At 35.7% G+C, this 23,357-nt stretch overlaps 1 protein-coding gene across 1 annotated transcript in view; it reads right to left on the reverse strand.

Annotated features, from left to right (window-relative positions):
* The window catches only part of MUC19 (mucin 19, oligomeric), a 125,077-nt gene that overhangs the window by 56,408 nt on the left and 45,312 nt on the right, over positions 1-23,357 (reverse strand). The window contains 7 exon segments of the mRNA XM_018049032.1: positions 8,204-8,301; positions 8,840-8,905; positions 9,853-9,933; positions 10,403-10,495; positions 12,247-12,321; positions 12,590-12,688; positions 13,408-13,446. Coding sequence (XP_017904521.1) covers positions 8,204-8,301; positions 8,840-8,905; positions 9,853-9,933; positions 10,403-10,495; positions 12,247-12,321; positions 12,590-12,688; positions 13,408-13,446 — 551 coding nt within the window.

The following is a 23,357-nucleotide window of genomic DNA, read 5'->3' on the forward strand; positions in this document are numbered from 1 at the left end:
GAGGCGTGGGTCAGCAGCGACCAGCTGTGGGGTCAGGGGCACTGAATATAGCAGTCTTGGGAGCCATAGTGTGCTGGCTATGTCCTTTTGAAGGAGGTCACCATAACTCCTACCATAGTTTGGCCTTAGGTCAAACTACAGGGAGGGAACACAACCACACTCATCACCAGAAAATTGGATTAAAGATTTCTGAGCATGGCCCCACCCACCAGAGCAAGACCCAGTTTTCCCTAGAGCCAGTCCCTCCCATCAGGAAGCTTCCACAAGCCTCTTATCCTCATCCATCAGTGGGAAGACAAAATGAAAACCACAATCACAGAAAACTAACCAAATTGATGAAATGGATCACAGCTTTGTCTAACTCAATGAAACTATGAGCCATGCCATGTAGGGCCACCCAAGATGGTTCATGGTGGAGAGTTCTGACAAAATATGGTCCACTAATGGCAACCCATTCCAGTACTCTTGCCTGGAAAATCCAATGGACGGAGGAGCATGGTACGCTACAATCCATGGGGTCGCAAAGAGTCAGACACAACTGAGCGACTTCACTTTCACTTTCAAGGAAGGAATGGCAAACTACTTCAGTATTCTTGCCCTGAGAACCCCATGAATCGTATGAAAAGGCAAAAGGATATGACACTGAAAGATGAACTCCCCAGGTGGGTAGGTGCCCAAAATGCTACTGGAGAAGAGTGGAGAAATAGCTCCAGAATGAACAAAGAGGCTGAGCCAAAGTGTAAACACCGCCTAGCTGGGGGGGTGGGGGGTGTCTAGTGGTGAAAATAAAGTCCCATTAATGCTGTAACGAGCAATATTTCATAGAAACCTGGAATGTTAGGTCCATGAATCAAGGTAAATTAGAAGTGGTCAAATAGGAGAAGGCAAGAGTTAATATCAACATTTTAGGAATCAGTGGACTAAAATAGACTGGAATGGACAAATTTAATTCAGATGACCATTATATCTACCACTGTGGGCAAGAATCACTTAGAAGAAACAGAGTATCCCTCATGGTCAACAAAAGAGTCCAAAATGCCCATACTTGGGTGCAATCTCAAAAACAACAGAATGATCTCTTATCATTTCCAAGGCAAAAAATTCAGTATTACAGTAATTCAGGTCTATGTCCCAAACAGCAATGTCGAAGAAGCTGAAGGTAAATGGTTCTATGAAGACCTACAAGACCTTCTAGAACTAACACCAAATAAAGATGTCCTTCACATCATAGGGGACTGAAAAGCAAAAGTAAGAAGTGAAGAGACACCTGGAGTAACAGGCAAGTTTGGCCTTAGAGTACAAAATGAAGCAGGGCAAAGGCTAACCGAGGTTTGCCAAGAGAAAGTATTGGTGATAGCAAACACTCTGTTCCAACAGAAGAGACTACTCTACAAATGGACTTCACCAGATGGTCAATACCAAAATCAGATTGATCCTATTATTTGAGCCAAAGATGGAAAAGCTCTATACAGTCAGCAAAAACAAGACCAGGATCTGACTGTGGCTCAGACCATGAATTCCTTATTGCCAAATTCAGACTTAAGTTGAAGAAAGTAGGGAAAACTACTAGACCATTCAGGTATGACATAAATCATATCCCTTATGATTATACAGTAGAAGTAACAAATAGATTCAAGAGATTAGATCTGATAGACAGATTGCCTGAAGAACTATGAACAGAGGTTAACGACACTATACAGGAGGCAGTGATCAAGACCATCCCCAAGAAAAAGGCTGGAATGCAAAAGCAGGAAGTCAAGAGATAACTGGAGTAACAGGCAAGTTTGGCCTCGGAGTACAAAATGAAGCAGAGCAAAGACTAACAGAGCTTTGCCCAGAGAATGCACTGGTCACAGCAAACACCTTTTTCCAACAACACAAGAGACAACTCTAGACATGGACATCACCACACAGTCAATACCGTAATCAGACTGATTATATTCTTTGCAGTTGAAGATGGAGAAGCCCCAGTCCATGGGGTCACAAAGGTCAGACACAACTGAGTGACTGAACAACAACAGTGAGATAACCAATTCCAATTTAACTTCAAGTAGATTACAGAAGGGCCTACTTTTCCATATTATTAATAATTTTTACCTTTTTATTTTTCAAAAAATATGCTTTGGCATACATTTATTCATTATTTCATTTTGATCCTAATCACAATCCCACTCAATAGATGACATTGCTCAGTTTTTACAGATAAGAAAACTAAAGTAACAGAAAGTGAAAGTGAAGTCGCTTAGTCTTGTCTTACTTTTTGCGACCCCATGGACTGTAGCCTACCATGCTCCTCCATCCATGGGATTTTCCAGGCAAGAGTACTGGAGTGGGTTGTCATTTCCTTCTCCAGAGGATCTTCCCGACCCAGGGACTGAACCCGGGTCTCACACATTGTAGGTAGATGCTTTACTGTCTGAGCCACCAGGGAAGTCTAAAGTAATAGAGGTTAAATGATTCATTTACTCAATTACATGATATTGATTCTAGGAGTATGTGGACACTGCTTGGGAAAGTTATTTATTTCTGGATTTTTTCACATCAGAAATGGCTATTGAATATTTAGAAAATATCTTTTTTAGCCTCTATGTAGAAAAATAGTTGCTTTTATTTCTTTTAGAGCTATTAGTATGAAGTACAATTTTAGGATTTTGTAATTTTGAAACGCTTTCATTAAAAATTAGCATAAAACATTATTAAACATTATTTTGATATGCTTTTGGATTCTAATTTCAGCCATTTGTTTTTGCTATGTAAACTCTTTAGTTGCTCTTTCTTTTTGCTTTTTTATTTCTCTTTTGATAGCCAGAAATGTTATATTTTATACTGCTATTTTTATGTAATCCCATTAGCATCCTCTGAATTTTCTTTCAGATAATGCCTATTGGTTATTTCCTGTGAGCACCAATAAAATTAACATAATTTATCCTCTCCTTCTCTTTCTCTTCTGTACTTTCCAATTTAAGTAAATACAATTTACTTTATTAATGCTTATTTTTTCTTGGTCATTTATACTTTACTTGGACATTTTTAATTGGTCAAATATGTAACATTTTTCTTCTACCTTTCAACTTTTGTCATAGTGTTAGTGTTACAGTTAAAAATACTGCTAAAATCTTTTAGTTTGTCTTCAAAGCATCTTTTGTTGCTTAACACTCCTCCAGTGATTTTATTATGAAGGGCTCATGGCTACATAATTCCCTGTATTTTTTTATATTCCTATAGATTTAATACTTGAATTACATTTAACTGGCTATGAAACCCGTGGCCCACATTCTCTTTCTTTGTGTATCTAAACGCTACTCTACTCTTAAGTTTAATGCTAATCTAATTTTCTTTACTTTTTAATAGCTGTCTTTTTCTTCAACATCTATAAAAATTCTTTTTCTTCCAAGTCTAACATTTTTCTAAAGGCACAGAATTGATTCTTCCAGGTATAAGGTAATCATTTCAAGATGCAGATTTGAATTTTTTTAATTACAGGAAATGTGATCTGATTTATAATTCTAAGTATTAGTTTGATTTCATTGCTTTTTCTTCTCTAGAAACTGTAATTATATATATATATATGAGTTATTTTGTCTATTTCCTGTAATTATGTCCTACTTCAATCTTCTTTACCTTTTCCTGAAATTTTTTAGGGAGGTGATTTTTCCAATTCTACCCTCTAATCCCTTTGCCATATTTCCAGTCTTACTTATTCTCTGTTAGGTACCTTGTTATTTGGCCTTTGCTTTGGAAATACTTTTTCTTTCTTTTTTTTCAATATCTCTTCTTCAGTTTCAATTTAACATCCTCCTACTATTTATCTATTTTTACCCTGAGTTTTCTTAATTTCTAATTGTGATGTCTCTTTATATCTTCAGTGGTTTTTTTTTTTTCATTTTAAATTGTATTAATGTTATGTTTTTGAAATCAAGCAGAACCCAAAGGACCCCCTCAAGTACAAAAGTCCCTGCACGTCCCCTGTCTTTTGTTTGTAGGAAAGGTGAACTCTCCCAGGCCTGCCAGAATCACAAAAGAGCACGTTCAAGCAGTTAATGATTAGGAAAATAGAGTCACAGAATCTTTCAGTGTCTGCTGTACATTTCTGAGCTGTTCTGGAGATAACTGTAACTGCCACCAGAGGGGGAAAGCTAACTTCATGATGACCAGACTGCAGCCATGACATAATCTCCATCTACGGCTAGCACAGTTCCAAGTACTGGCCTCAAGAAAAGGGGATTAGAATTATTGCACATAATAATCTATATCTTCGTGAGCATCAAAAAATTACGTTTTGCTCTGCTTGCATATATAAGCAGGCGTCTAAAATTATCAGCAAAGAGATGCTACAGATCCACGTCAGCATCTTCCACTCTAAGAATATGGTGCCATATGGCAACATGAGAAAGTTACAGAAGATGTACCTTCCCCTTAATCCCATTAAAATGGAATGATTTCTGATAGTGGGGATTTGTAAGCAACAACTTTGTCCCTTTCCTGCTGCTCATTTCTGTTTCCCTCAAACCTTGTAGAAATGAGATTACTAAGCAACATTTAACCTAACTCTTAATTAAGCTCTACTAAATGCACAAAATACCTCGCCTAACCTGTTTCTTCTTTCCCTAGACTGAAAGAAGGAGAAGTGAAGAATTAAGCAGTTAAAGAGTGATTGTCTCTCTACCCTAAACTTCCCCCTTGGCAATTCTTCAGGGAGACCATGTAACGCAAGAGAACATCTGAAGAAAGATCATGGGGAGTTAGTCAGCCTGGACACAGTGGACATGATGCAGTGCCTAACATTTTGCCTCAGTAATTCACTGAGATTGTTTCTGCCTTTTCCTGTTAAAAACTCATGGCTGAGTAGAACCTTTGGAGTTGGTTCTGAGACATGAGTCCATCTTCTTCCCAGATTGCAGGCCTTCTGATTAAAGCAAAGTTTACTTTCTACCCACACTTGCCTGTCAAGTGTAGGCTTTTGAGAAGTTTGCAAGGCTGCGTTTCAATAACATTTTAGTATTCCTCTGCTTTATGACTAAGTTTTTAGAATTTTCTTGCTATTGCTAAAAATTTCTGAAAATGTATAGGGAAGAATAGTTTTATATAGATATTGGAATTTAATTTTTCTCTCTCTCTCTCTTTTTTTTTTTTGCATTGTATTTTTCTAAAAGAGCAATAGCAGGAGATCCTAAGCATTGAGGGCAGAGAGGCTTTTGTGAGGCTCATCAGATTTCTCAGATCAAGGGCTTCCTCTTGTTACACTGAAGGGAAGATTCTTTTGTAAGTGGAGTCTTTCCTTTGTCTCCTAATTTTTAATTATTATTCTGTTTTCTAGAGACCCTGAGATTTAAGTACTTCTTTCTTTTTTTTCTAACATTCAGGTTCCCAGGATTCCTTAGCCTTCTAATGTGCCTCCTCCTTTACAAGCAGTTGAATGCCTTCGCAAGAACTGCCAAGTACTCATTCCGTGAACTCTCCACTCTTTTCTTTCAATCCAACATTCACAAATGCTCCGACTTGCCAGGTCCAGAGCTCTCAGTATTCTCTAATCAAGGTGAGGACCTTTCCTTCTGGAGGTGAATCCTAGTTGATGCTATTTATATTCTACCATTATTAAAAGCCTCTCTATACTTCCCTTGCTTCTGATGACCTGATCTGAATCTTGGTTCCTCTATGAGTCATAAAGCCATCTTTCCCAGTCTTGAGATTTCAGTCTTCTCTATTCCCTCTATACATTCTAGATGGACTCTGTTGATATTTCTGGTTGGTGGCTGGAGGTATGTGTAGATTCTAATGTATACAGCCACTATTTTCCTCTTTAAATTTTTTTCATAGGTTCTTTGAGTTTAAATGCTACTCAATTCTAAGAGCATCAAAGCAAATTAAGGATTAGGTCTTTAGTCCATTTTACACACTGATGAGGGAGGTGTTGTTGTGAACTGCTGAAAACATCAGGTCCTGATTTGCCTGACTTCCCATGACTTGTGGCTCTAGTGCCTGGTTCTTCAGAGGAATTACCACTTACAGCTCTGAAGGTTTCTCCAGGCAATACCCTTGGCATGGCTTAATTTTATAATGGGAGAGAAAAGCTAGTTAATTAAAATATAACACTGATCCTTTTAAGAGGATGGCCTGTGTAAGCAAAAATAAAAATTTTGAATATTAGGCTTAATTCTCTTTACTGAAAATAAGGGAGGAGACTTCCCCTTTTCTTTTCTTACTTTACTTTAGAATATCTCTAAAGGTAAGTTCTTTCCAGTGTCTTTGTAATGCATGCAAATCTTTTAAAAAACTAAATAAGCCTATAGTTAGTTTAATGACCCAGAAATGTCTTTCTCAATGACTTTCGTGCTATCCCTTTGAAAAGTAAACATTTCGGGAAACAGTGCTCCTTTCCCCTCTAGGTACAAAATTTCCTCCTATCATCAAAATAAAAGTTTATTTTTCCATTTTTTAAAACCAATTATTAATTAACTAGATGGTCACCCACCTGCCAGGTGAATTTAGGAAGAACTATGTGTAAAAAACGGTGCTGTCAAGTTTGCTTATTTTTACTTAAGAACTAGTTATTTTTCTGGAGAACAGGAATGTAACAGATTGTATCAGCTTGGTGAGATTGCTTTCTGTCTTTAAAAACCTTTAGTAAATTGACTATAAATTGTATCACATTCTGGTTTAATGCTTATTCAATAATAAAATTGTTTTCTTTCTCCTCTACCTTTGTGGGGAGAGTCTCTGGGTTGGGAAAAGATTTTGTTTTCAATTCTGTTTCTTCAACACCTAAATTATGGTTGCTATTTATTTCCCTGAAATTGAAAATATCCTTAAAATTTCATTCTACTTACTTATGTTTTGAGTCTTTGCTAATTAATTTATATAGATACAGGTAAAGAATGTTTCCTGCCATTTCAGTAAACAAAGAATGTTGCTTGCCATCATGCCATCAGCCACAGCAGCCTCTCCCATGGGCAGGGTGCCCTGTGGGCAATTCAAGATGAAGAAAAACAGGATAGTGGCCCTGGATAAAAAGAGGTACAACCTAAGGAATTATTTCAATGAGGCTAGACTCTTGCATTTTCCCATACGTAGAAAAGTACTAAAATCATTACTTAAGATGTCTGGCTTTCGTTTATGATCAGCAGTAATCTTTTGATGTACTATATGTATTTTTTTCAGCAATAACTCCTATGTATCTTAGCTCCTTTACCTCTTTTGAAGAGTTTCTCAGAGCTTTATGAGAGGCTGTCTTACAGGTTATAGTCCCCAAATAAAACATAACTTACAACTTTTAGGTTGTGTGTCTTTCTCAGGCAACACAGTCATAGTGTACTGATCATAATATCATATTCTTTTCAAAATAGAATAATTCTGCTGTCTTCAGCCCCAACTAATCATCTCTCTTACTAGGTCCTCTTGAGTTCCCACTACAACACCTGTCATTGAACATTTCTTTGATTTAGATTATCTTCTATCATGCGTGATTTTGCCTTTGAGTACATATAAATATCCATTTCTCCAGCTCAAAAGTCAAGTTCTAAGAGAATAAATATCTTACTCTATTCCCCTCCTGGTTCTCTAGGGCATCCAGTATGATGTGGACACACACAAATAAATAGCTCAATTTATTTCTGATCTCCTTCAGTTTTGAGACTACACAAATAATAATAATTAAATTTCCCAGGAAAACTTGTGTCTGACCAAATTTTAAGTAAAGAAATCGCATTTATATTGTCTGGTTTTATGCTGGTTATGTTCTTTCAGTACCTGCTGCTCCAGAACTGTTATCACTAACAGCTCCAGTGGTAGCAGCATTTTCACCTCCAGTTGCTCCTAATTGAAAAGAATGATGTTCTCATTGGACACTGGGGTTGCTAGATTAAGGATATCAAAGTACAGGACTCTCAGTTGCACTTGAATTCCAGATAAAGAACAGTCACATCCGAATTATTGCATGGAGCATACTTACACCAAAATTTTTTCTTATTTATGTGAAATTCAAATTTAAACGGCATCCTGTATTTTATCTGTCAACTCTACCCTACATAAATGGTTTTGATGAAAATGCTCTACCTACTCATTCATTTGTCCTAAAATTATAACCTTTAAAGCCAAAGCCATTATTCAATTCACATAAATCCCTTCTGAGGAAGGAATCAGCTCAGAGTCTAGGCTAAGTTCTTGATGGAGCACCACCAAAGTGTCCAGGTGTCCTGCACCTTGCCTCTGAACTACCAGTTGGGCTGGAACCAGAGAAAGATGGTTTAGCTGTGATGCCACTGCCAGTTCGAGTGGTAGTTGCAACAAATTCTACTGTTATGCCTGATACACAGAATTGGGAGACTATATATATATATATATATATATACATATATATATATATATATATATATATATGTAGTTGTGCTTCCCAGGTGATATTAGTGGTAAAGAACTTGCCTGCCAATGCAGGAGACTTAAGAGATGCAAATTTGATCCCTAGGTTGGGAAGATTCCCTGGACGAGGTCATGGCAACCCATTCCAGTATTCTTGCCTGGAGATTCCCATGAGCAGAGAAGCCTGGCAAGCTATAGTCCATAGCATTGCACAGCGTCAGACGCGACTGAAGCAACTTAGCACCCATGCATATATTAATGTGACAATCCTGTACTGTAACACATTTGAAGGGAAGATTTGGAGAGACTAGGAAAAAAACCTTCTTCATGAAAAACATGATTCATGCTTGTGCCATTCTCCATCTTTGCTTGGATGGTATATTAATAAGTAATAGTAAGCAAAATCTGTAGTATTCTGAAAAAAAGAATGTCCTTTTTGAGAAAAGTCATGGTCTCAATGATATCGCCTACTCACCTAACTTACCTTCAGATGCTGTCACTTCACTGCTTGGTTCTCCAGTTGTTTGACCAGCTGATGATCTGGTAGTCTCTTTCAAAATAAACAATATATATCAAATTATATGTGTAAATGTCTTTAGTTAAACAGAACAGAGTTTAACTGCTTTCAAAATACTGGGACTTTCCTGGTGGTCCATTGGCTATGACACCATGTTCTCAATACAGGGGCCCTGGATTCGATCCCTGGTTGGGGAACTAGATCCTACGTGCTGCAACTGAGAGTTCACGTGTCACAACTAAAAGATTCTGCATGCTACAACTAAATAGCTCACATGCCTTAACTAAAACTGGGTGCAGCCAAACAAATTTAAGAAATATTTTTTGAAAATACCTGTCACACATACATTTCCAGTTCACTCTTTCCAAAATTGATCATAAGAATCATCTGGGTTGCTTGTTAAATATACAGATAGACTAGCCCAAAGAGTCTCAGCCCATGTCATACATTTGAACAAACTGCAAAGCCTTTTTTTAAAAAAAATATTTATTTCTTACTTGAAGGATAATTGTTTTACAGAATTGTGTTGGTTTCTGCCAAACATCAACATGAATCAGCCATAGGTATACATATGTCCCCTCCTTCTTACTTTTAAAAAATCACTCATGCCTGGGCACTTCCTCTCAGAGTTCTGATGTAATTACTCTGTAAAAGGCTCTTCAGTATGTATTTTCAAAAATATTTCTAGTCAATTTTAATGTGTAGCCAAGATTGCAAACCATGACCTTAACCCAACTTCACATTCACAACCTTAGAAGTTCTAAGGCAGGAGTCTTAGAATTTGAAATACAACATGCTTTGCTATAGATCACCTCTGAATTGACATTAGAGAATCACTGGCATTAATCCCATAAATGTAGAAATAACAAGGTCATGAATATGTGCATTTACTAGTAAGGAATAACTCAGAAGTGCTGGTGACTTCCTTAAGGTCAGTAAGAAGATGTTCAGATGACTGTCAGTGTTGCCCATTTCCATACCTGGTTGGCCTCCAGGGGTTGTGTCTGGGACAGGCGAGTCTGCATTTGTGCTCTTGCTCCCAGGTGCGGTCCCTGGGGTCCCTGACACAACAAGGAGGAAGCATTACTTCCATTGTTGCAGAACTCTACATATCACTCCTCTCTAATGTGACAAAATCAAAGTTTATCATAAAAAATAAATCTTCAAATGATTCCCATGATTTCTATGGCTGCTGCTGCTGCTGCTAAGTCACTTCAGTCGAGTCCGACTCTGTGCGACCCCATAGACGGCAGCCCACTAGGCTCCCCCGTCCCTGGGATTCTCCAGGCAAGAACACTGGAGTGGGCTGCCATTTCCTTCTCCAATGCATGAAAGTGAAAGTGAAGTCGTGTCCGACTATTCGCAATCCCATGGACTGCAGCACACCTGGCCTCCCTCTCCTTCGCTATCTCCCAGAGTTTGAACTTATGTCCATTGGGTCGATGATGCCATGTAGAGTTTAATCTTTTGTTCAATCTGTAATGTGTTCAGTTCTATGTAGCAGAGGCTAAGGTTCACATCCTGACTTGCCTGATACTCCTGGGCTTGTTGCTCCTGTGCTTGGTTGCCCAGCTGTGCCATCTTCCTCACCTCTTATTGGTGAAGTAGGACTTCCTGTTCCTCCTGATAAAAAAATAGCAATTTAAAAAATACCCTAGACATAAATCAACTCATTTAACCCTATGAAAGTCCTCTGAGGCAATTTATATTACTAGTCCCACCCCACAGACATGGTCACCAGGCAAACTATACTTAAGTTCATACTCCACCCTGTGCTTCTCAGAAGATCTGTGGTAAAAGAAAATTTCTGTAAATTTTTCAGTCTGCTGTAAAATTTTGGAAAAGTGCCATGAAAGTAGATAAATTAAATTAAAAAAATAAAACCATACAAAACATAAGCTTTTATCCAACAAAAATAAAACTGCTGTGTCAAATTGCTGTGTTTCTAAATAATCATATTCTGTTTCAGTTTTTCTCGCAGTATGGACTAGCAACAACGAATTCTGGATTGCACCCGCTTACAAACCAAACTTTGAGAAACCATGTTCAAGACTGCTGTACTCACTGTCTGATAACCAAAGGAGATAGATAGCTGACTGACTTGTCATTATCACTACATAATTCCAATTCAAATTTCAGAAAATATACACTCAATAGTCATCACCCTAAAATTTAAGTCAATTCACTGATCTAATTGGAATTAAGTCATTTCTTAACTTGTGCTGCTATAGCTTGTATCTTTCAAAAAATTATGTTTATGTAAGCAATATCTTATTCCAAGAAATATTTAAGACATAAATTTTAAATTGAGAAATTTGCCAAAGGAAAACATATGAAGGAAAAATGAAGTCAGGCCACGGATTAGTTAATAAATACATAAAGAGAAGTTCTATGCATACATTAAAGAAATGTCTTTTAATGGTATATAATGGTTTTGATTTACCCCAAAGGCAACCTGAAAAATTCAAAGATTTTAAGTAGGACAATGATGTGATGACAGCTGAGGTTTTATAAGTTCATTCTCGTATGGTACTGACTAAAGTGTAAATTGGGAAGGAAGTTGGGAAAGAGTGGAAACGTTCTCAGCATTGACAAGTATCAACTGTTTGCCTGGTTCATCGCTAAGAGCCGCTGATTCTAGGCAAGTGTGCCTAGAATTTTGTGTTTCAAAAGTGTTCCTAGGAAATGTGAATGCTGTTGGTCTGCAAACTGCACTTTGAGTACCACTGTGTTAGAGGAAGGTGAGTGAGGTGGATGAACATAAAGACTAGATAGAAAATGTTTGACATCTGAGCAAAAACAAAGCCAAATGTGATGCAAAGAGGAAATTAAAATGGTACTTAAACTCATTCACTGACTGCATAAGGGATGGAGTGAACTTACGCTTGTTTTTAATCAAAACCTCAATAATATTTTATTCTGAAACCAACAGTTGAAATTTAGTCAGTGATGCACAAGGACAACTGTATGCTCACTGACTTCTCTTGGATGTTTGCTCTTTAGGCACAGATTGCAGAATTGTGCAGCCACAGACAAAGGAGGCTAAGGGTTCGGCTTCTAATCCTGCCTCTGCCAGTTTTGAGAACTTTCATTATTTTCTTTCTCATGGGAAAAAAGACACCTAACTACCATGGTGTTGATGTGGATTAAATTGCATATTACATATTTTAGCATCATTCAGAAGTTTTAATGTGCCATAGAAATATGTCACTAATATTCTGCTAACATATAAACATTAATTTTTCAGTTTTTCTCAGTCACCCAGATAACTTACTGCTGATGCCACATCTCTGTTATCTAATATACTCAGATTACAGTTGTTCCTGATGCAAAATGAAGGACTGCTGCAGAAAGGACTCATTTCTTTGTCTCACCTGCTCTGAAGCCTGTGTCGCCTGTGCTTCCATCTTCAGTTTCTGTGACTGCACTCACTGATACTCCAGTTGACCCTGATAAAGGTAAAGAAAAAACAAAGACTTGTGAAAAACTGCATGCTGTCAATTCTCAAGGTGTATATAATTGTAACATGATATACAATAAGACTGCAATTTGTGCAAAAATTGAAGAGCCTACATTTTAATTACATACAAAAAACATCCAAAGCTGATATAACACATAAGTCAGATACTTTTATTTTGTAAAATACTGTTCTGATCAGTATTGCCTGAAACCAGTTGTTTAGCCATGCTGGTATATATTGTCCTGAACTTGATTTACCTGATATGCGCCCAGAACTGGTGAAGGTGGGGCCCACAAGTCCTGTGGTGCCCACACTTCCAGCTGTGGAGGTGATGGGAAATGGAGTTCTTGTAACACCTGAGAAAAACATAAAGGGAACTTCTCATCTCATGTTTACTCGGCCTTTAATACCAGTGGGTGATTTAACTATTCAATCAATTCCTACTGTAGAAAATAGAATCATGAACCCAGTGACTCTGCACAGATACCCCAAGATTTCCCTTCCATTATTACATTCCTACAAAGATTTTGGTTTAGTCCTTACCATATTTTTTTAACTAAGTCATGTCATCTGCATCTTAAATTGCATCATATCAGGTTTTTATACCTTTATCTCAAAAGATTGTTTTCAAATAAACAAAACCTTATGCCCTAATCACATTGTCACTTAGAGATGACAGTAACAATGATGAAAATCATCATGAAATAGTTAGTTGCTACTTTTATATTTAAAATACCTAATAAGAACAATGGATCATGAGATTCCCCATGTTTTCTCTCATCCTATTTTTTTATTTGAATCTTGATATAGCTTAATAGTTATATATGCTATATTAATATTAGCAATAAACTGAAGGCCATATCATAGCCAGTTAATATAAATACATCAAAAATGAGTCAAGTTCAGGGTTTTTTTTTTAGTTTAAAGACAGTGGGAAAAGCCCAGTAAACTATTGTTAAAAATATTTTTTCAAAAGCCAAACATATATAATTTCTTTCTTAAAAGCACAAAGGTACTAATGATTTATACTGTCAGATATTTTTTCACATATAAAACCAGGAATTAATAGACAAACCTGTGGTTAAAGTTTCACTGAGGAAACTCAGAGTTGTTCCTGATAAGAAAAAGAGAAATGATGTGAATTTTTCTGACCTCAAGGGAAAATACTAGAAAGACTGCTCACTTGTTAGTTTTCAATATATTTAGTGGCTTGCAATACTCAATGTTGAGTTAGTAACACATTTTTATTTCTTTTTTAAAATAGTGACATTATAATGTCACTCTTTTCAATGCAAATGTGTATATATGTTATGTGTGGGTATTTGTATGCTGTACACATATGCATATGCTGAAGTCTACCAAATACAGTGTAAATGGAATAAATATATATCAACAATGAAAAGTTAGTTCTCTGCTAAGCAGAGGTTGATTTTGCAGTTTATGATTTCTTTGACTTCATTCTATTTTTGATTGTCAGCACCTTCAATATTTTTCTACTAAGAGTTTGGGGCAAATTCAAAGAAAATACTTTTAAGGGTTTATTTTTATTATTTGATATAGTGGGTTCATGGAGATAAACTTGAAGTCACCAGTAAACTCCTGTAAGAAGAGGTATATTTTATCCTCATTCCCATTGCCAGGAAATGTGGTAAAAAGTTTCTTAAAAGTTTGTTGTGATGTGGTCTATGGGCCTAAATATATGCCTTTATTAATTTCCAGCTTTTATGAATACTGAAAATAGCTGTTTTCAGTATTTGAATCTTAATTTCTATTTTAAAAAATCCCTGGAAATCTATTATGTGTGTTTATATCACTCTAAAAGTTTATAACTTAAAAAAGAAGAAAATACTTCTCACACAATCTATTTGATCCTCACTCTTTATCCAGCCATGGAGGAGGTGATGGCACCCCACTCCAGTACTCTTGCCTGGCAAATCCCACGGACAGAGGAGCCTGGTAGGCTGCAGTCCATGGGGTCGCTAGGAGTCGGACACAACTGAGCGACTTCTCTTTCACTTTTCACTTCATGCGTTGGAGAAGGAAATGGCAACCCACTCCAGTACTCTTGCCTGGAGGATCCCAGGGACGGGGGAGCCTGGTGTGCTGCCATCTATGGGGTTGCACAGAGTTGGACACGACTAAAGCGACTTAGCAGCTTTATTCAGCCGTACTTTCATTCTTTCTATCTGCCATTCCCTTTACTTGGAAAACAGTTCGCTCTCTCTTCTCCTTATTAGAACTACATTGTCATTTCTCAACTAACTCATCTTTTCTTCAATTCCTGACCATCCTGACTTGATCAAATTCCCTCTCCATCTATCCTACCCCCATTTTAGCACTTCATAGTTCTTGCAAATTATTGCTACTTTCAGCTGATTTTAATCACTTGACTGACATCCATCTTTCTGACAAGACTATTGTTTAATGAATGCACAGATCATATCTACTATAATTCATCATTAAACTCTTCTTAGGGACTCCTGATATGAGTCCCTAATACATAACAGGGGCTTGATAAATATTTGTCAATAGAATACGTGAGTGAATCAGTCAGTGAAGTGAAAGTATTACACTTATTCTATGTATGAAGAATTGAGCTCAGAAAAAGATTTGTTCAAGATCACTAGTGGTCAATGACAAAGCTAGGACTAAAATCTAAGTCATTCTGAACCTAGCTGTATGTATGTGATGCACGCAGCTTCTTATGTGATGCTACCTCTATGCGTAATACATTATTCTAGCAGTTTATAGGGTTTCTGTTACCCATTCACCATATTAATGGAAATACTACAAATTAGACCAGAAATTATAGAATAAAATGTCAAATAAAAAATAAAGCAGCCTATCTCCCCTGATTACTTCACAAAAATTGATATAGTATAAATATATTAAGTAGTTTGAGAGAAGATTTATGTGAATATTCTCAGAATTAATGTTAAGCTTTAGCTGGGAAGAATTTTCAAATCAATATCAAGCAGACTCCACCAACAGACCTCTTCAAATCTTGATATCTTTTCTCACTAACAAACACAACAATTGGACATTTGAATTAAAGTGAGTTGAGATATGGATGTAAGAATAACATAGGAAGACTGTTATGCCATTGTCCATAGACTGTCAGGATTATAGTGACAGTCTATAATAGCAGGATAGACCTCAATACTTCAAGAGAATGTAGGGCAATTCCATTTCCCAGTATAGACTTTTCAGCCTTTAAGAAATTCCAGTAATCCTAATTTGAACACATTCAAACTGAAGGCAGTCACATTTCATTAAAAGCAACATTATCACATGGAGAAGAGTCAATCTTCTCCAAAATTTCTACATCTGAATACGTAGGGATCAACACAGAGCTAAAGGGAACACAGTGACATACCACTGATGGCACAGCAGTCATCACAAGTATTTATGCATTTGAATGAGAAAACACATTTACAGGCCTTTCTGAGCAATTGGTGTGGCTAAGGAGGCAACATGCTCAAGTGGAGCTCAAGGACCCATATTTTATCAGGGCCATAAGAGTTCTCTAAACCAGCCTCAGATTGGAGTCTATACCATTTTCACTACTGTAAAGAGCTCTCCTTCCCCACAGAATAACCTGGGAAGAGGTAAGTCTAAATTATTGATACAACAATAAAAAGTATGGATAAGATTATACTAACAGGAATAAATGAGAATTCACATTCACTTTTATTCATGGTTTAATTACCAAAACTGATAGATAAAGCAATTATGTTCCCATTAATTTTGACATCCTTAACTATTACAATTTCAATTGATTTTTCCATTATTTGCAAATGAACATATATGCTAAAGTACTTGCTATTATGAATTACTGTATATCAGATTCTTTGTTGCCAAGACATAAATGATAATAGAAAGAGCTTCCTTTACCAAAATATTGGTATCTCTGTATGTTACAAAGTAATAATCCACCCTAACAATTTTCAAAGTGATTGTGTCTATTTATTTTTACCTCATGATCAATTTGATAGTTTATTATTTTAACTTCATTTTTTTCTCATGATAAACTTAATAATTGAAATAACATCACATAATTAATTTCCCAGCTACTATTGTTTTTTATTACAGATAAGAACAATTTAAGGTTTTATAAAATTTATAAAATCTTTTATAAATGATTATATTCCCATTTTCCTTCAATGAATTCAATTTTACTTAATATAAATTTCTGAAAGATAATCTTAAGGAGTATTTAAAACATTTTCTCTAATAACAAATTCAGTACTGCAAAGTTTAGATTTTGCAAAGTATCTTATTTCTGAAAAAAGTTAAAAATTCATAAAATTGGTTATAATTGAATAAGCAGTATGTTTGTGATTAATTATTAAAAATTACTATTCTGCTAAAATCTAAGTTGATTTACATAATGTATTGTTCCTTATAAAACTGTTACTAGTAATAAATTTGACTTTACTGAGTACTTATGTGTTACAATAAGCTGCTCTCACATGCTACAATGTAGATATTCTATTTTTCCTACTTAAAAAAATGAGAAAACTAATGTTCAGTGTATTTGAAGGACTGAAACTAGGGTCATAGAGCTAGTAAATAGATAAGAAGAGATTCTAGTTCTTATTTTTCTGTTTCTGTTTCCCATTGCACACAACTGGCTCTCTATAACATCCTGATGCACATACTTTCTTTCTATGATTGATACAATTTTAGAATAAGTGATTACACAAACAAAATGTATATACAATCTATAATTGTAAAATTCTGATATTTTAACTTTGAGAAAAGAAAAATGCAAATTAAAATTAAAAGCTTCTGAACAACAAAGGAAAATATAAGCAAGGTGAAAAGACAGCCTTCTGAATGGGAGAAAATAATAGCAAATGAAGCAACTGACAAACAACTAATCTCAAAAATATACAAGCAACTTATGCAGCTCAATTCCAGAAAAATAAATGACCCAATCAAAAAATGGGCCAAAGAACTAAATAGACATTTCTCCAAAGAAGACATACGGATGGCTAACAAACACATGAAAAGATGCTCAACATCACTTATTATTAGAGAAATGCAAATCAAAACCACAATGAGGTACCACTTCACACAAGTCAGAATGTCTGCGATCCAAAAGTCTACAAGCAATAAATGCTGGAGAGGGTGTGGAGAAAAGGGAACCCTCCTACACTGTTGGTGGGAATGCAAACTAGTACAGCCACCATGGAGAACAGTGTGGAGATTCCTTAAAAAATTGCAAATAGAACTACCTTATGAACCAGCAGTCCCACTGCTGGGCATACACACCTGAGGAAACCAGAATTGAAAGAGACACATGTACCTCAATGTTCATCGCAGCACTGTTTATAATAGCCAGGACATGGAAACAACCTAGATGTCCATCAGCAGATGAATGGATAAGAAAGCTGTGGTACATATACACAATGGAGTATTACTCAGCCATTAAAAAGAATACATTTGAATCAGTTCTAATGAGATGGATGAAACTGGAGCCAATTATACAGAGTGAAGTAAGCCAGAAAGAAAAACACCAATACAGTATACTAACACATATATATGGAATTTAGAAAGATGGCAATGATGATCCTGTATGCGAGACAGCAAAAGAGACACAGATGTGCAGAGCGGACTTTTGGACTCAGAGGGAGAGGGAGAGGGTGGGATGATTTGGGAGAATGGCATTGAAACATGTATACTATCATGTAAGAAACAAATCGCCAGTCTATGTCTGATGCAGGATACAGCATGTTTGGGGCTGGTGCACGGGGATGACCCAGAGAGATGTTATGGGGAGGCAGGTGGGAGGGGGGTTCACGTTTGGGAACACATGTACACCTGTGGTGGATTCATGTCAATGTATGGCAAAACCAATACAGTATTGTAAAGTAAAATAAAGTAAAAATAAAAATTTAATTTAAAAAATAAGATATTAAACTGTTATGTGACATACCTACTTTTTAAAATTATATGAATCAGTATTCCATTTAGTCAATGAGCTATTTTTAGTTTTAAGAGAAAAACAAATTATAAATTTTAACACAAATCAAAATTTGAAATTGAATTCTGCAATTATATGCTACTATTTTAATAATATTTAAATTAAATTTAACTTTATTTTCTTTCTTAAATGTCAAAACACAAAAGTGTTAAGATTGAATCTAGAAAAATATGTTCTGGGTTTTAATCCTTTCTTTGCTACTTATTACCAAGTGACTGTGAATGCATAACTTAACATTTTGTGCTTCCATTTCCTCATTTGTAAATTGAGGAAAATAATGGCATCCACTTCATAGAGTTCTGTTTCAAATGAGGTAATATGTGTGAAATGTCTAGAACAGTGCTCAGTAAATGTTAGCTCTGTGTCAAGATCTGTCAATCTGAACAACAACAACAAAAAGCACGATTGCATAATTTTTCTTCTAAAATAACATATTTATTGGAATGGTTGGCTAGGCATTTCTCAGGGCATTTTAACTCTTTGAAAGCATTTACTGCATAGAAAAAAAATAGATTTGCAAAGCATGGAAAAAAGTGTAAGCTTGGCATATTACTTCCTCTGTGCTCTCAAAGTTATAAAGCCAAATACTTCATCATTCCTCTTCTGAAGACCTTGGCCTTTCTCTTTCTACCTGTCTGGAATACTTTTGATCAAAATACTTTTGATCCATCTGACAAGGTCATTTAAATTTATGAAAGGAGTTTTAGAATAATTTGCTCAATCTTTTTAAGGAATAGGTTAAAAAAAAAAAAAAAGAAACACAAAACAACTAATGGCCAGTGAAAAGTACTTGATACTAGGAAGTTTGGTCTAGCACTTGATAGAAAATATTTCACTCAGGGAACAAGACAATGGCAAAAAGTGCCCTTCTGCACAGCCTCTTTTTGAAATACATCTTACCTATTCAAGAATCATAGGATTTTTTTAAAATACCAAATTGATATTTGAAGACAATGCAGAAAATAAAAATAGAACAGCTTTGGCTAAATTAAATTAACCCACTAAGCATATTGATTCAACTCAAAAGGACTATATATTATCCAGAAGGAAAGTACATTTAGAACACTGAGACTGTAGGCTAAAATTCTAAGTAAAATGGGTTCTCATGTCTAAAAAAGAAATCCTTCCATCTATTGTAAATAGTTCATGGAGAGGCAATACATATTCAAAATGATATGTCTTCCTAGTTATATTATATCTGGAAATATTCCATTTTGCTTTTCAGTATCTATTTAAATGTTTTTGTTGAGGCATGCTATATTTAGAAAGGAACAAGAAGCTTGTTAATGATGACTAAACTCTTATTTAGGGATCCATTTTTCTCATCTCTGATCAAAAGAGGTTCACCATTACAAAGCTAAAAAACAAAAATAATTATGTAGTTATGAATTTGTCACAATTTGTCAAATGCCTTTCAACTTCTAAATCATTGATGTCAGTAAGAGAGATGGGATGTGACTTTCAAGCCTATAATCTGTGCAAGGCAATTGCTCCACAAAAAGGATCCTTAATTCCCTTAAAAGTGTTCTAAAAGCAAACCCTTTAAACTGATTTATTTTTACTATGGTGTGATGCTTATTGGATGAATTTATAAAACCAGTTTTTTTTTAAAGTATGTTGGTGTGCCTTAAAATTAAATGTTTATTCTTACATGAAAATGAATATCAATGGGTCATTAAATTTGGCTTTTTTTTAAAAGAGCTTCAAAAGAAGATTACCACAAACATTCTAGTACTTCTGAGATTCTTCTGACTGCCATCCTCATTTTTAATAGATTGTTATGATTCTCCAGTCAGCAGTAGATTGACATATTATCTCTTATGATTGTTAAAATTCAAAAAAGTTAAATTTTATTCTGAATATTTTCTTTCAGACCAGAAACCTATAGCACAACTTGAAGTATTCAATTTATGGTTATGCAATCCATCTACTCAACAAAGATAACCAAGTGATATGATCTGAGCCCTCAAGTCACAGATTTTTGAGGAAAGTAAATCAATTATTATTTGAATACTTTCTAAATCCCCACCTGTTATATATGATATGGGCATAGTCTCAGAAAAGTAGAGTAGTAGTACGGCCTAAGGATTAAACCACTAATAATGATTTTTAAATGGAAAATAAATTAATATATAAAATTTGATATGCTTTAGCTCATCTGGGAAATAGGCACTTACTAATTTATTCTAATAACAGTATAAAGCCACATTTACATTATCAAAAATGTTGGAAAGGTATCACTGGTTTGATAATTTGATAATCAATATTTTCTCTATATTTATGATTATTTGACTAAATCTATTTAAAATTTATGATTTGTGGCACATTTACATAATTTTAACATGAAAAAATAAACTTCTAAAACTAATTTTGTCTCCTGATTTCAGATTAACACTGGAGGAGCTTTACTGATTCACATCTGTAAAATTATATTTTCTGACTCTCAAAGATTAAAAAGGAAAAGAAAAACAACCCTGATTTATCTCTACATAATACCAGAAAATCTCTTTTTCTTTTGACCTTTGTAATATTGAAAAAGTAATTTAAGCTGTTTGTATCTCCTCCCCTGTAAAATATGAGGGGGGGGGGTGTTGTGGGAAATAACAATTAGGAGATTATTGAGATTTAATGAGAAATTGAACAAAAAATACTTGGTATCATGACTCAAATATAGTAAACTCTCATTAAAAGCTATTATTAATATTAGCTGGATCTTGTACAATACTATAATACTAAGATGACATTTTAGTAAACTATTAATATCATAACTATAGGTCATGAATGTTTTCTGGAGGTTCTATGAAATTAAATGAAACTATAAGATTTGGTGGAGAGGGCAATGGCACCCCACCCCAGTGCTCTTGCCTGGGGAATCCCATGGACAGAGGAGCCTGGTGGGCTGCGGTCCATGGGGTCGTGAAGAGTCGGACACAACTGAGCGACTTCCCTTTCACTTTTCACTTTCATGCATTGGAGAAGGAAATGGCAACCCACTCCAGTGTTCTTGCTGGGAGAATCCCAGGGACAGGGGAGCCTGGTGGGCTGCCGTCTATGGGGTCGCACAGAGTCGAACACGACTGAAGCGACTTAGCAGCAGCAGCAGAAGATTTGGTAAGATTAAGCATTAAAAGTCATAAATAACAACAAATGAATTCAGGGAAAAAGCACCTAGCTAATTTTCCCTATAATAAAACTCTACATTAGGTTTGTAATTTTTAAATGCTACAGTAGAAGCAATTGATGAGATTTTTGTAGTATTTTAAGGTTAATATTATACCTAAAATGTCATAACTTGCTCACTAAAGCTCTAGGTAATCTACACATGGCTTCTTGTTTTATATGAAAAGTTTGCTGCTACAATACAAAATCTGACAGAATTATATTGCCAGAATACTATGTTCAAAATCAAATGCTTGGGGAAGAAAAAAGTGGCAAAAGAAAATATATGTATAAACTAGAAAATATCAAAACAGTTTTCTTAGTTCTGATAGCCTACTTTTTAAACAGGATGCATATATCAGCATTATATTGAAATAATCCACATTGCTTATGATTCACTGGAGGAGAAAATGGCAACCCACTCCAGTACTCATGCCTGGAGAACCCCATGAACAGTATGAAAAAGTAAAAAGATATGACACCAGAAGATGAGCCCCCTCGGTTGGAAAATGTCCAAACTGGGAAAGAGCAGGGGGCAACTACAAATAGCTCCAGAAAGAAAGAAGCACCTAGGCCAAAGCAGAAATGATACTCAGTAGTGGATGTGTCTGGCGATGAAAATAAAGTTTGATGCTGTAAAGAAAAATATTGCATAGGAACCTAGAATATTAGGACCATGAGTCAAAATAAATGGGGTACGATCAAGCAGGAAATGACAAGACTGAACATCAACATCTCAGGAATCAATGAACTAAAATGGACTGGAATGGGTTAATTTAATTCAGGTGACCATGAGATCTACTACTGTGGGCAAGAATTTTAGGAGAAATGGAGTAGCCCTCATAATCAACAAGAGTCCAAAATATGGTACTTGAGTACAGTCTCAAAAATGACAGAATGATCTCTGTTCATTTCCAAGGCAAGCCATTCAACATGATAGTAATTCAAGTCTATGAACCCAAGCACTGATGCTGAAGAATTTGAATCTAGACCCTAGATTCTAGGAGGTCTTCTAGGTTCTATGAAGACCTAGAAGACCTCCTAGAAGTAACACCAAATAATAATAATAATAATAATAATAATGTCATTTCAATCATAGGGGATTGGAATGCAAAAGTAGGAAGTCAAGAGATACCCAGAGTAACAGGCAAGTTTGGCCTTGGAGTACAAAATGAAGCAGGGCAAGGGCTAATACGGTTATGTCAAGAGAAGAAGTTGGTCATAACAAACTCTCTTTTCCAACAATACAAGAGACAATTCTACACATGGACATCACCAATAGATGGTCAATACTGAAATCAGACTGATTATGTTCTTTGCAGCAAAGACAAAGAGCTCTTTACAGTCAGCAAAAACAAGACCTGGAGCTGACTGTGGCTCAGATTATGCACTCCATACTGCAAAATTCAGGCTTAAATTGAAGGAAGTAGAGAAAACCACAAGGCCTAAATTGAATCCCTTATGATTATACAGTGGTGGTGAAGAATAGAGTCAAAGGATTAGATTTGGTAGACAGTGCCTGAAGAACTAAGGATGGAGGTTCATAACACTGTACAGGAGGCAGTGACCAAAACCATCCCCATGTAAAAGAAATGTAAGAAGGCAAAGTGGTTGTCTGAGGAGGCTTTACATATAGCTGAGGAAAGAAGAGAAGCCGAAGGCAAGAAAGAAAGGAAAAGATGCACCCAACTGAATTCAGAGTTCCAGAGAATAAAAAGGAGAGATAAGAAGGCCTTCTTAAATGAATAATATAAAGATATAGAGGAAAACAATAGAATAGGAAAGATTAGAGATCTCTTCAAGAAAATTGGAGATACCAAGGGAACATTTCATACAAGGATAGGCAAAATAAAGGACAGATACGGTAGGATCTAATA

Source organism: Capra hircus, chromosome 5, assembly GCF_001704415.2.
Source record: "Capra hircus breed San Clemente chromosome 5, ASM170441v1, whole genome shotgun sequence".
Taxonomy (NCBI): domain Eukaryota; kingdom Metazoa; phylum Chordata; class Mammalia; order Artiodactyla; family Bovidae; genus Capra; species Capra hircus.